Genomic DNA, 12,107 nt, shown 5'->3' on the forward strand with positions numbered 1-12,107 from the left:
TGTGTCTCAGTGTCAAGTACAAAGAATTAAAAAAATTCGAAGAGACTGGAGATGTGTTTGACAAGCTCCGGTCCAGCAGACGCTGCAAGACAACTGCTCAGGAGGAACGTTTGTTGGTTAGAAAATCCAAAGCAAGCCCCTCTTCCACTGCAGCAGAGCTCCAACAGGCCTGGTCACCTCAAGTCCCTGTGTCAACTAGAACAATTTGTAAGATTCTGTATCGAAATGGCCTCCATGGTCGAATGTATGCCCAGAAACCAGCACTAAACAAAAGGCAAATAAAAAACCGTGTGGCATTTGCAAAGTCCCACAGCCTGCTAAAACAGATGGACGCTGGAAAAGTGGCAGAAGGTGGATTTCTCTGATGAATCTTCAGTAGAATTACACCACAGCCACCGCAAATACTGCAGGAGACCTACTGGAACCCGTATGGATCCAAAATACACCCAGAAAACAGTTAAATTTGGTGGTGGAAAAATCATGGTCTGGGGTTACATTCAGTATGGGGGGGTGTGAAACATTTGCAAGGTGGAAGGCAATATCAATAACTAAAATATCAAGAAGTATTAGCTACCTCTTATATTCCAAATCATAAAAGGGGTCAAATTCTGCAGCAGGATGGTGCTCCATCTCATATATCCATCTTTACAACAAAGTTCCTCCAGGCAAAAAAGATCATGGTGCTCAAGGACTGGCCAGCCCAGTCACCAGACATGAACATCATTGAGCATGTTTGAGGTAGGATGAAAGAGGAAGCTTGGAATACAAAACCAAAGGATCTAGCTGAACTCTGGGGGGTGTGTAAGACTGCATTCTTTGCTATTCCTGAAGACTTCATTAATAAATTGTATGAATCATTGTTGAACTGCATGGATGCAGTCCTTCAAGCTCATGGAAGTCACACAAAATATTAAATATGACTCTAATGGCACCATAACTTCATTCACCAATGTTATGCAACATATATTTATATTTTAAGTTAATTATTTGTTTGAATATCACATTACTTTCTGTTGGCGACAAAACTTTTGTCTTGCCAAAATCTGACCATTCTGTGTCCATTAAATTATCAATATTTCTGCATTGATGCCAATTTATTTTCTTAACCTAAATCACATTTCAGAGGGTTTCAGCTTTCAAAAGAATAATTTATACAACCAATGGATGAATTTAACATCAGGTTATAAGCTTTTACTTACATAACATGGATAAGCGACATAACTTCTGTCAGGGAGCGTAGGATCTCTCATACCACATGTATTTAGTTCATTGTACATGTATTTTATTGTCTTATTGTGGCTGCACTTAACACATATTAAAGTAACATGGTTGTGAGTTTTTTGATAGCATATGCTCCCAAAGTGCAGATATTATATGCCCCCTTGATATTGCATTAATACTTGATCCAGATTACATGTCACTTCTAATTATTTACTGTACCTATAGGTTTTTGTACTATAAATATGCAATTTCAGTAGATGAATTGGTTTGTAACCTTTTTAATATCTAGCAGATTTAGGATTGGACCAGTAACATTACAATATTGTGGTCCGGTTGATTTGTTTAGCTACTTATGGGTTTTTTTCGTTGTTTTTAATGTCTTGTTTGGCATGTGCTGTAATAAATAATTTATTTTTAGCTGGTGATCCCAGATCGCACACATAGTATGAATGTTTTCTGTGAGAGGAGGAACCCTGCTTATTGTGAGGTGGTGCTCTCTTTCTTTCTGTAGTTTAAGCTAGCTGCAACACCATTTTAAACATTTGGCAGAGCTAAATGGAGTGGGAGTTTGATAGACAACGACAACCAGACAACAGAGTTTAGTCAATGGACTCAAGTCCGAGGGGTTTCCTCATATGTAGTTTGTAGCTCTATGATGCAGGTTTGATAATCTTTGCTTATCCTGAAGCTTCCATACTTTGGTCCTGATTCATCAAAGCAATGTTGCCATATTTCTGGTGTAAATTGCTTTGAAAAATAGCAAAATTTTGAATTGTGCAAACATTTTGCAACTTTTGACATTTTCATGCCAACTTCTCCCAGCTATGACAAAATGGGCTGAGCTAGAAGGAACTGGAGCATCATTGAGGGGGGCACAGTGGAGACGTGATGCTATGGCATTACTTATGCCAGAAATCTTACTTTCAGGGACTGGCGTAATATTGCTGGCGCGTCATACAGAGGCTTTCACAGCTCTTCAGACTCTCCGGATTCACTAATAGATGTGCACCTCTTCATAAATCGGAAGTGTCTGACTCCTCCTCCTTATCAAGACCAACAAGAAAATTTGAAATCTTTATGAATTGAGGTTTTAATCACAGTAATCTCTAGATGTGTGGTTTCCAACCAGTGGCTCTTCAGGTGCTGCAATTGTTACCAGGGAATCAGCAATTTGCAAATGACAATTGCTCTAGGTATTAGTCCAAACATAATGTTAGTGTGCTCATGAAATTTCTCATCCAATTTTATCTCTACTTCATACTCTCTATTTTAGGACTTCTATTTCTCTCCCTCCTCTATAATCCCTACAGTCCATCTGATGCTCTACATATATCAGCAGCCTAAAACCCATCTTGGTAGGCATAATTTATCACAACTTTCATTTTACACTGTAGCCCATTTATCATGTCCGCATGCATACACCTGCAGACCATTACCCATCCTCCATGTGGAGAAGTCTCTCGCATGCCTTTTATACTTACAGAATATTATGGTAAGTGCTTTGTCTAATATTTTCATTTCAGTTATTCTCCCTCCCTCTCCCTGCCTTGTAAATGCTGTGATCGATATCAATAGTAGCATTTCAGGGGCGTAACTGCTGGTAACGGCGCAAGCACTTCTTCTTGCAGTGAGAGCCGGGTGTAATCTGTCACACCCGGCGGCAATCATGCACTCAACACCTGTGCGTGCAAAATTCACACCCGACGGCGATCGTGCACTCAACTCCTGTGTGTGTAAAGTCGACTCGACGTATCCATACGTCCTTCCCAACAAGGACATGTGGCTACATCTAAGGTCAGGAAGGGGTTAAAGGTTAGAATAGTTTTTTTGTTTTGCCTGATAGCCATTTGATTAATTATATAGAATGGATTTCATACTTTGGCTATTGTGTTTAATGCTGGATGCCCATCTGTTTTGAGTATTTCACAATGCAAATGTATACCTAATCTGTATTAATTCATCACTTCTGTATTAGGTTTGCTTAGATAAATGCTAATAAAGAAAACTTAGGCCTTCGGCTGTTTTGAGTTTATTTTTAGTGTACTGTGCATTTTCTCTACCGCATTAGATTAGTATTCTATGACATATTTTCAGAAGCGCACTGTGACTACAGGCCTTCATACTTCTCTGTGATGCTTTCACTGATGTGCAGGGGACTGACTCCAATTGAACCAGACCTAAATGAAGCTAACATTGTGCTCAGGCAGCATACAAAAAAAAGCCAACAGATAGGGAATAGATACACTCAGATCCTAGCAGGAAAGCTACTCTCCAGAGAACTGGCAAATCGTACATGAAGCATGCTAACCGGTAAGTATTGGATGGTTTGCTGTATATATTCTGCTACATACTTTACGCTACCTTTTTAGATCATGGTGTTTTTTTTTACTAGGATTTGAGAACTTTACTCAGGAGACGTTGTGGTGCTTCTCACAGGTTAAAGGGACGTGGGACCTTGGGGATGCAGAAGGTAAATTAATTCATTACTAGACGTAAAATGAAAACTAATAAGAATTTAAAATGCCCATCTTATGTTACTGTAATTTATATTTTGTTCTGTAGGTACAATGTCAGAAATGACTATTTTACAAAGAGTGATCTTAAATTGGATATTAGGTGCTTTAGAAACGTTTTAGGAACTCAGAAATTAAGGGGCTAGTTCTAAGCTTTATAGATAGCTGGTGGTGCTAGATAAGCATTGCTGTATCAATATTGGGGCATTTTTATCAAGACTGTTAAGCTATGTTTACCCGTGACTTTTTGCAGCATTCTTTTCTGCATTCTGGCAGGAAAAAATGCTGTCTGAAATACACATGCACTTGACACATTTAATGTGCATATGTGATACTTACATGTGTTTTGATGCATTCTTATGCTTTTCATTCATTCATTTTAATGAGCCAAATGCACTGCAAAGTTTCTGCAAGAATTAACATGCTGCGTCTTGGCAGAAACATAGCAGGTCTCAAAACTCGCAATGTGAAAATTAGATGTCATAAATCTCATTGATCACACTGCGACTGTAAAACCAGTGTTTTACGCACCAAATACACTGCAGAAAAAGCGCCATGTGTGAACATACCCTTAGGCAGCAGTATAATATGCACCAGTTTATCACAGAGGTACATGCGGTTTGATCAATTACGGCAGTTTTAAATTGACGTCTAATTTATACCACCTATAGGCCTACTTTGTCGCACAAATTTGCACACTTTCTGCACATAGCTTTGTTTCTTAAATTACGGTATGCCTCTTTCTGCTAAACCCGACTCCTTTTCAAAGAGATTTCATCTTGTTGAGTAAGGCTCAGAATATGGCTAAATTACATAATAAATATGGTGTAAGTCATTTAATAGTTTTTTTTGTGCTTTTTAAATCCCCCATTGTATTTTTTCAATATTTTACATGTAATGTATATTTTTAGTTTCTGAGCCTTTATTTTCCTTTTTTTTCTGTAATATACTCAGTACTCAATACTGCATACTCCGTATTCTTATCCAACTACTAACCCTGAGGCATGGAATTCTTTTAATTTAGTTAAACAAGCATTTGGACAAGCATTTTTGTCCAAACATTTTTGTAGTGTGTCACTTACCTCTTTCAGACCTTTAAGTAGTAAATATTCTAAATAATATTATAAATTGTTTATGAATATGTGAGAGTAGTATCACACTGTACTACTCCAAAAATATACAGATTTGCAGTTGCATTACTTAAAGCTAATGGGTGCAAATGTAACATTTTCAATAGGGCTTTAACCCCTTCACGACCTTGGGCTTTTCAGTTTCCGTTTTTTTTTGCTCCACGTCTTCCCAGAGCCATAAATATTTTTATTTTTTCATCACTATGACCATATAAGGCCTTGCTTTTTGCAGGACGAGTTGTACGTTTGAACCACATTATTGGTTTTATTATATCATGTACTGGAAAACAGTAAAAAATAAAATTCAAAGTGCCGTGAAATTGCAAAATAAGTGTAATTCCACACTTGCGTTTTGGGCTATATTTAACCATGTTCACTAAATGCTAAACCTGACCTGCCATTATGATTTCATATGTGCCAAACATGTCCAGGTTGTTTTTTGTTTCAGTGGTAAAAAAAAAAAAAAAAAAGTTTACAAAAAAAAGGCGCCATTTTCTGAGACCCGTAACGTCTTAATTTCTTGGGATCTGGGGTTGGGTGAGAGCTTATTTTTTGTTTGCCGAGTTGACATTTTTATTGATACCATTTTGGGGTAGATGCGATGTTTTGATCGTCTGTTCTTGCATTTTATTGCAATGTTGCCACAAGCATTTTTGCTCAAACTCTGCAAAAATCGGTCACAGTTCGGTAAATCATCGCATTTCCACTAATGCATTTGCTGTTACTTTGGCTAGGATATCAGTGCTATATGATGAATGGGAGGGATGTGTTTGATGAAGTGAGGGGTGTGTAGAAATTAGAGGAGTGTGTGAAGAGATTAGAAGAGCGGCACACTCTTTTTTTTTCCTTGAACTTTATGTTCAATCAGAGCGCATCCACAACTTCATGACACAAGGTCTTCTGTGATTGGCTGCTGAAGTCACATGTCCTTGGCCATATATAAAAAGTGGATATCTTGGTTTGCTGGTGTCATTGTCTCAGTGTCACAGTGTAGAGAGGTCGTTCATGCGCTAGAGATGGTGCTGAAAAGAGCTTGTCAGTTAAATAGATAGGATCTTGTCCTGTGTGAAATCGATGTTCCAGCCTCCAACTAGATTGCACAAAAACTGTGTGGTAGTCTCCGGAGGCCCCATTTGCTACTCCCAAATCATTTGTGATAAAACTGTTTCAATGACAAATCAGAAGGCCATATTTCTACTTAAAAATCTTTAGTCCTAATATTGGGGTGCAGCCACGAGGCCCAATTAGCTACATCTGTCATTGGATGGGCTACTCTACACACTTTCTTTGGCAACCGCACTGTGGCACACCTTGTAGATGAGGCTCAGAAAGTGCATGTGCTCCAGTGGATGGCAAGCTCTGCATCAAGTGTCCTCTCCTCTGTTTCCTCCACCTCAACATCAAACAGTACAATCCTCAGAGGTGGCACCCCAATTACCTTTGTTTCCTCCATGTCACAAATTTCCAAATGCCCAACTGAGTGTGGGCAACCACAGATGGGTCATTATGCAGAGCTGTTCACACATTCTATTCCATGGGCATCATAGGTCTGCTCTGAGGAATCACAGAATCCAGAGGAGGATAGCATCTGCACCATTGCCTAAAATTTTTTCATGTTGGATCTGAGGCCGGACGAAGCAGGGTTCGAGCGCAATCCAGACAATTGTCATCAGACGTTAACCACTGAGGGTAAAGGTGATTTTGATGAGACTCAGATACCATAAGGTTGTAGATCCCACATGGTGTGAACACAGAGGTACACAACTGAGTAGCTCAGCAGAGGACAAGAAGGAAGACAAGGAGATTACGTTGCAGTTTCCCATGCAAACCCTAAGTGATGTTACAATGACAAGCACTGTATCCTCAGCCCCAACTCTGGCAGCGGCCAACACTAGTCGTGAATGTGCAATTTGCAGGGGTCGCAAGGGTTGCCAAGCCTGGGCCTTTTTTGAAACTGCAAAGGATGACCCAACACACATTATCTGTCAAGTTTGCAGCAAAAAGCTAAGATCAAAGAATTGCAATAATTTAACAATTACATGCATGAACCAGCACATGCGCGACCAACATGCCTTAGTGTGGGAATCTCACTGTGCTAAAATGAGGACTAACGGGCCTCGCCAAACACTGGCGTTTGTATCAACCCCATATGCTGCTTCTTCCTCCTACATCACCATGCCTCCTCACAGGTCTCCGGCCAAATAAACTTCACTTGTTTACCCCCTACAGTCGGGGTGAGTGAGAGCCCGTCAACTGTTTCCGAAGTGGCCATGATTGCTGCTTTTGTGTAAAGTAGTACAACACATCTTTCTCAATCCACCATAACATCTCTGCCTGCACCCCACTCACAGTCCAGCAGTTTGTCCTGTTCTCATTACTCCACCCTCTCTCAGCACAGCAGATAGCCATAGGTCCCGCAGCTGTGGTCACGTACATCAATGTTTCCTCCTATACATGCCAAAGCTAAGAGCTTGAATTCCACCAACTTCAATCTGTTGGCCACAGAAATGCTGCCTTTCCAATTAGTGGATACAGACGGTTTCAGAAAGTTGATGGCCATTGCAGACCCCAGTACCAGTTTCTCAATCTCCATTACTTCTCTAAGAAAGCTGTGTCTGCGCTACACCAGCAAGTCACTGACAACATCACTGTGGTGTAATGACCACTTTGTCCGCTAGGGGGCACTGTGTGGATGTCCCGAGAGGATGAGTGGCAGAATCCTGAAGGACCGTTATGTATCTCAAGGTGGGTGGCCTTGAGATGGAGACTGATGTGTGTGTTGATCAGCAGTGATACTGCTGACGTGTTGTGTCAATGTGTCAGGGAGAAGTCTCCAGGTAGCTGGGGAGACAGGAGGGCTGACGGTTGTGAAAGCCGTGTGATGTGCTGCTGACCGGAGTCAGAGAAAGAGACTGGTGATTGCTAGGGTGCATCTGCAGATAAGAGGCACCTGAGGACCTGTGTGACCGACACAGGTAATGGACAGGTGTTCGTGTGGTACTGACCTGGGTCGGTGAGTAAGACGGTGTACCTGGAGGGTTCAGTGAGGAAAGGTCCTGGAGGGTCAGTGTTGGGAGATTCTAGGAGAAAGAATCGGATCCCGGGAGCACGTGGTGTGACCTTGGACCTGGTGAGGCGCGAGTGTTGGGCAGTCTCAGGCGGAGACAGATGTCCTGAAGAGCATCCGCCGAGCCCCTGGACCTGGTCAGGCCGGTGTGTGGGGAGGAGGGTCGCTCCCTGAATCGCACCGGGTGCACCCTGTGTGTTGGACGGTCTCAGGCGGAGACGGAACGTCCTGAATAGCACACAGCCAGGACACGTGAGTTTTTGTGTGGTGTGTTTTTTTTTCTTTTCTCAACTCAGCCTGCGGTTTCTCAGTGGGAGTCAAGAAGGTGACAAGCGGCTTCCTGTAACTCAGCGGGGTTACGAAGGGGACAAGCGGCTTCTGGTAACTCGGCGGGGTTACGAAGGTGACACCAGCAGCTGTGTGTGAACGGCAGCTGGTGGTGTCAAAGATCGGTGACAGCAGGAGCTGTGGTGGTGCTAATAAGGACTTGTGTGGTATCGTAAGAGATTTAAGCTGTGTGGTGTGAACTGTGGTCTGACCAGTATAGCAGACATGGTGAAATCCCAAAAGGGGGCGGTGGCCCAAATCGGGGTGGTAGCCCAAAAGGGGGTGTAGTCCCAAAATGGGGTGGTAACCCAAAAAGAGGTGGAGTCCCAGAGGGGGGCGGTGACCCAGATTGGGGTGGTAGCCCAAAAGGTGGTGGAGTCCCAGAGGGGGCAGTGACCCAAATCGAGGTGGTCCCGAAAGGGGCCGGTGTGTCAAAAGAGGAACAGCAGTGCTCGTGTAGTGTTTTCAGAATGTGGGTTATACTTTCCGGAGCATGACGAACTGCAAGTGTGTACTGTGATACTGCACCGGGGAGGAATCTCGGGACGGTTGGACTCAGAGTCAGGTGACTCTGTTAGGAACTCCTCTCACTTTCTGTCTGACTGAGAAAATGGCCCAGGTTCGCTGTAAACATGGGGTCACTGTGAGCTATGCGCTAGACAGAGTGCTGTTTGAGGGGCCCGGAGGCAGTGAGTGCCAAGGTGGCGGGATACCCCCTGACTTAGTCTATGCCTTGGAGAAGGACCGGGACTTTGTTGTGTTTGATGACCTATGGTACGAGGGTGGAGACGTTTCTACTGTTGGGCTAACAGATATTAAGACGGTGACGGCTCCTGATGTGGAGAGGTCAGAGGTAGAAGTGACCGGAAAAATGGGTATGTCTGCCCAACGGACGGACCTGGCGTCTCGTGACAGGACTGATGTTGACCTGGTTGATAAGATGGCTGAAGTATTCACACGGTTAGAGGGTAACTGGAGGGATTGCTCGGCAGGTCGGGGTGGCTCAGACTCTGGGGGTGACTGTGGCTCTGAGAGGGAAAGAGAGCACAGACTAGAGGAGCTAGAGAAAGAAGTCTCTGAGCTCAAAGGTCACATGGTAACATGGCAAGGACTGAATAAGGCCCTCAGAGAAGAGGTGGAAGAACATGTCAAACGAGAAGGCGTCCTGAGACAAAGGGCCGAGCACAGGGTCGAGGAGCTCGAGAAAGAAGTCTTGGAGCTCAGAGGTCACCTGTCCACCTGGCAAAGTGTGAACAAGACCCTCAGGGAAGAGATGGAAGAACTCAAAGAAACTGTAAGAGATCTTCAGCAGGAGAGGAAGTTGGACGAAGACTTACCGCGGGTGAGCTTGAGTGACAACAAGACGGAACTGCCAGTACCAATCGAGGCAAAGGGTCATGAAGAGGTAAACTCTTGTGAAGTTGGTGAGCTAAGGACTGAAGAAGACAGTCACCCGGTCGGGTCAACTGTACTGAGGGAAGTGTACGTGGTAAAGCCAGAGTCTTCTGGCCTGGAAGACAGCCAGACCACTACCTTCAAATCTGTAATCGAGGTACCCGAAGACATGCAAGAAGCCTGTGCGGAGGAAGGTGTGCATGAGGCTTTCAAAGAAGCGGTCAAGGCGTGTAAGGTGCACTGGGCACCTGAGACTCGGCAGTTGGTGATGATATCAGCCAGGGAAGATACAGCAAACCGGGTAGCTGTCCTGAAAGAGATGCATTTACAATGTCTCCACGCCAAACAGCTGGTCAGGTGGAGTAATATGAAGGCTGCTCGATGCCTAGAGTTAGCGAAGGAGGCTATGGATCGGCTGGGTTTGCAGAAAGATGTGGTTCCGGTACCCGAAGCTCTGATTGGGAGAATCATTGGAAGATCCGGGAAGGTAATGCAAGACTTTGTGAATATCTCCGGTATGGTGAGGGTGAGGATGCCTCCTGATGATGAATACCAGGTATCCAGTGAAGTGGGTAGGATTCCCATCATGGTGGTTGGCTCAGTGGAAAGCCTGAGAAATTTTCGGATGCTCTTGGAGTATCGAGTGGGGTACCTGCAAGAGATTAAGCAGTTGAGGCTGGACCATCGGCGAATCAATAAAGAGGTACTGAACACTAGGTGGCGGCCGCCTTCAACCCAAGATGTAAGGACCCGAACGGTTCCTCCAAGAAGTGACATGGCAGATGGCCGAAGAATGTCAGCAAGTGGTAGTTCGACTGGCAGGATGACGTTGAGAGACCGAAGTTCCTGTGAGACGCTGAATGAGTCATACTCAAGTCAGACAGTAGGCTTGACTAAGACTTATGATGGCACCAACCGAGGGAGCTGGTCGCGGAATGGAACAGACAGGGAGAGGACTGTGGTGACTAAACACTGTCTGATGACGCAGACAGACTGTGATTGGAGGGCCAAAGATCAGGGCCAATATTCTAACCGCTGGGGGAGGGGGAGGCCTAATGTAGGAATGAGGCAGTATGACAGATGGAGACGGTTCTCTCAACCTGGGGGGCAAGGTGTAGTGCGTGGGGTTATGCTGTGTGTTCAACCCCACAGGTTTGAACAGAGGGGGGAGGTATGTGGTGTAATGACCACTGTGTCCGCTAGGGGGCGCTATGTGGATGTCCCAAGAGAGAGGATGAGTGGCAGAATCCTGAAGGACCGTTATGTATCTCAAGGTGGGTGGCCTTGAGATGGAGACTGATGTGTGTGTTGATCAGCAGTGATACTGCTGACGTGTTGTGTCAATGTGTCAGGGAGAAGTCTCCAGGTAGCTGGGGAGACGGGCGGAACCAGTTACCTACAAACCCACCCAGGGGGTGTGTTTGAGAACATTGTGGCAAAGTGTGTGTTAATGGTTCAAGGACCTGTGATGAGGTCATAGCCATGTGACCCGGTGGGCGTGGCTACGGACCATATAAGGTGGCCAGGGTAGGTCACATGTGGCGAATGCAGGGACCTGGTTGGTCCGTTTTGGAAGGTCCCGTGAGAGAGATGGGGCTGCCTGCGAACAGCATGTGAAGTGGCTGTGTGTAATGGCTGCCAGCATCTGAGAGTTCCCAGGAGAGGGAATGAATGTCTGCAGTCTGGAGAATCCTGAGGAGTTATTACTGTGAGGCTAAGAGAGCCTGTGTGCTGGACACTGCACACCCTGTGTGACCACAGGGTTTACAGAGGGAAACTCTGTCATGGACGCTATGCTGTTAAGTGAATTTTATGCTGCTTGCTTTGGTTTATGCTGCTGAATAAACCGCATGGAGTTATGGTTTTATGGAAAACCTGTGCCGGATCTGTTTTTTTGTGGCTGCAAGTGAGTATCCCCTACCCGAATGACAGCGCTACATCACATCATCTGTTCCCTAAAAAAATCTGTCTGCCAGAGTGCATTTCACCACTGACATCTGGATAAGCAAACATGGGCAGAGGCGTTTCATTTCATTGATGGGCACTGGTGGCTGGGCTCCATAAGTCTTTGGACCCCAAGGCTTCCGGGACAAAGCTTTGTATCTAACACTTCCTCCACTGCTTCTGCCTCCTCCACCTCCTCTAGGACCTCCACATGTGCCCTCCACCTTTCCCTTAATCTGACATGCATTCCAATGGTGCAGATAGAATTCCCCCATCTCCGTATTGCATATGCATGGCTCACCACAATCAGACAGTGTTAAAATTAATATGCCTTGGAGATTGCAGTCACACAGCTCAAGACTTGAGGACAGCTATCCAGGGTGAATTAGAGCAATAGCTTTCTCCACTGAATCTGGAGCCAGGGAAGGCCATGTGTAATCCTGATAGTAGTCCTATGCCAGGGCAACCACCTCACTCATGAGCTTTGTATGACTTATGTCCTCAACCTGG

At 44.7% G+C, this 12,107-nt stretch overlaps 1 protein-coding gene across 1 annotated transcript in view; it reads left to right on the plus strand.

The window, feature by feature from the left end:
• The first annotated feature begins 3,506 nt into the window (after positions 1-3,506).
• Positions 3,507-12,107, plus strand: part of PPP2R2B (protein phosphatase 2 regulatory subunit Bbeta) — a 564,935-nt gene continuing 556,334 nt past the window's right edge. Inside the window, exons 1-2 of the mRNA XM_073575251.1 lie at positions 3,507-3,531; positions 3,614-3,691. Coding sequence (XP_073431352.1) covers positions 3,522-3,531; positions 3,614-3,691 — 88 coding nt within the window. The 5' untranslated portion in view covers positions 3,507-3,521. The remainder of the gene's footprint in view (positions 3,532-3,613; positions 3,692-12,107) is intronic.

Source organism: Dendrobates tinctorius, unplaced genomic scaffold (genome assembly GCF_039654945.1).
Source record: "Dendrobates tinctorius isolate UK_male_01 unplaced genomic scaffold, ASM3965494v1 ptg000043l, whole genome shotgun sequence".
In the NCBI taxonomy this organism is placed as follows: Eukaryota; Metazoa; Chordata; class Amphibia; order Anura; family Dendrobatidae; genus Dendrobates; species Dendrobates tinctorius.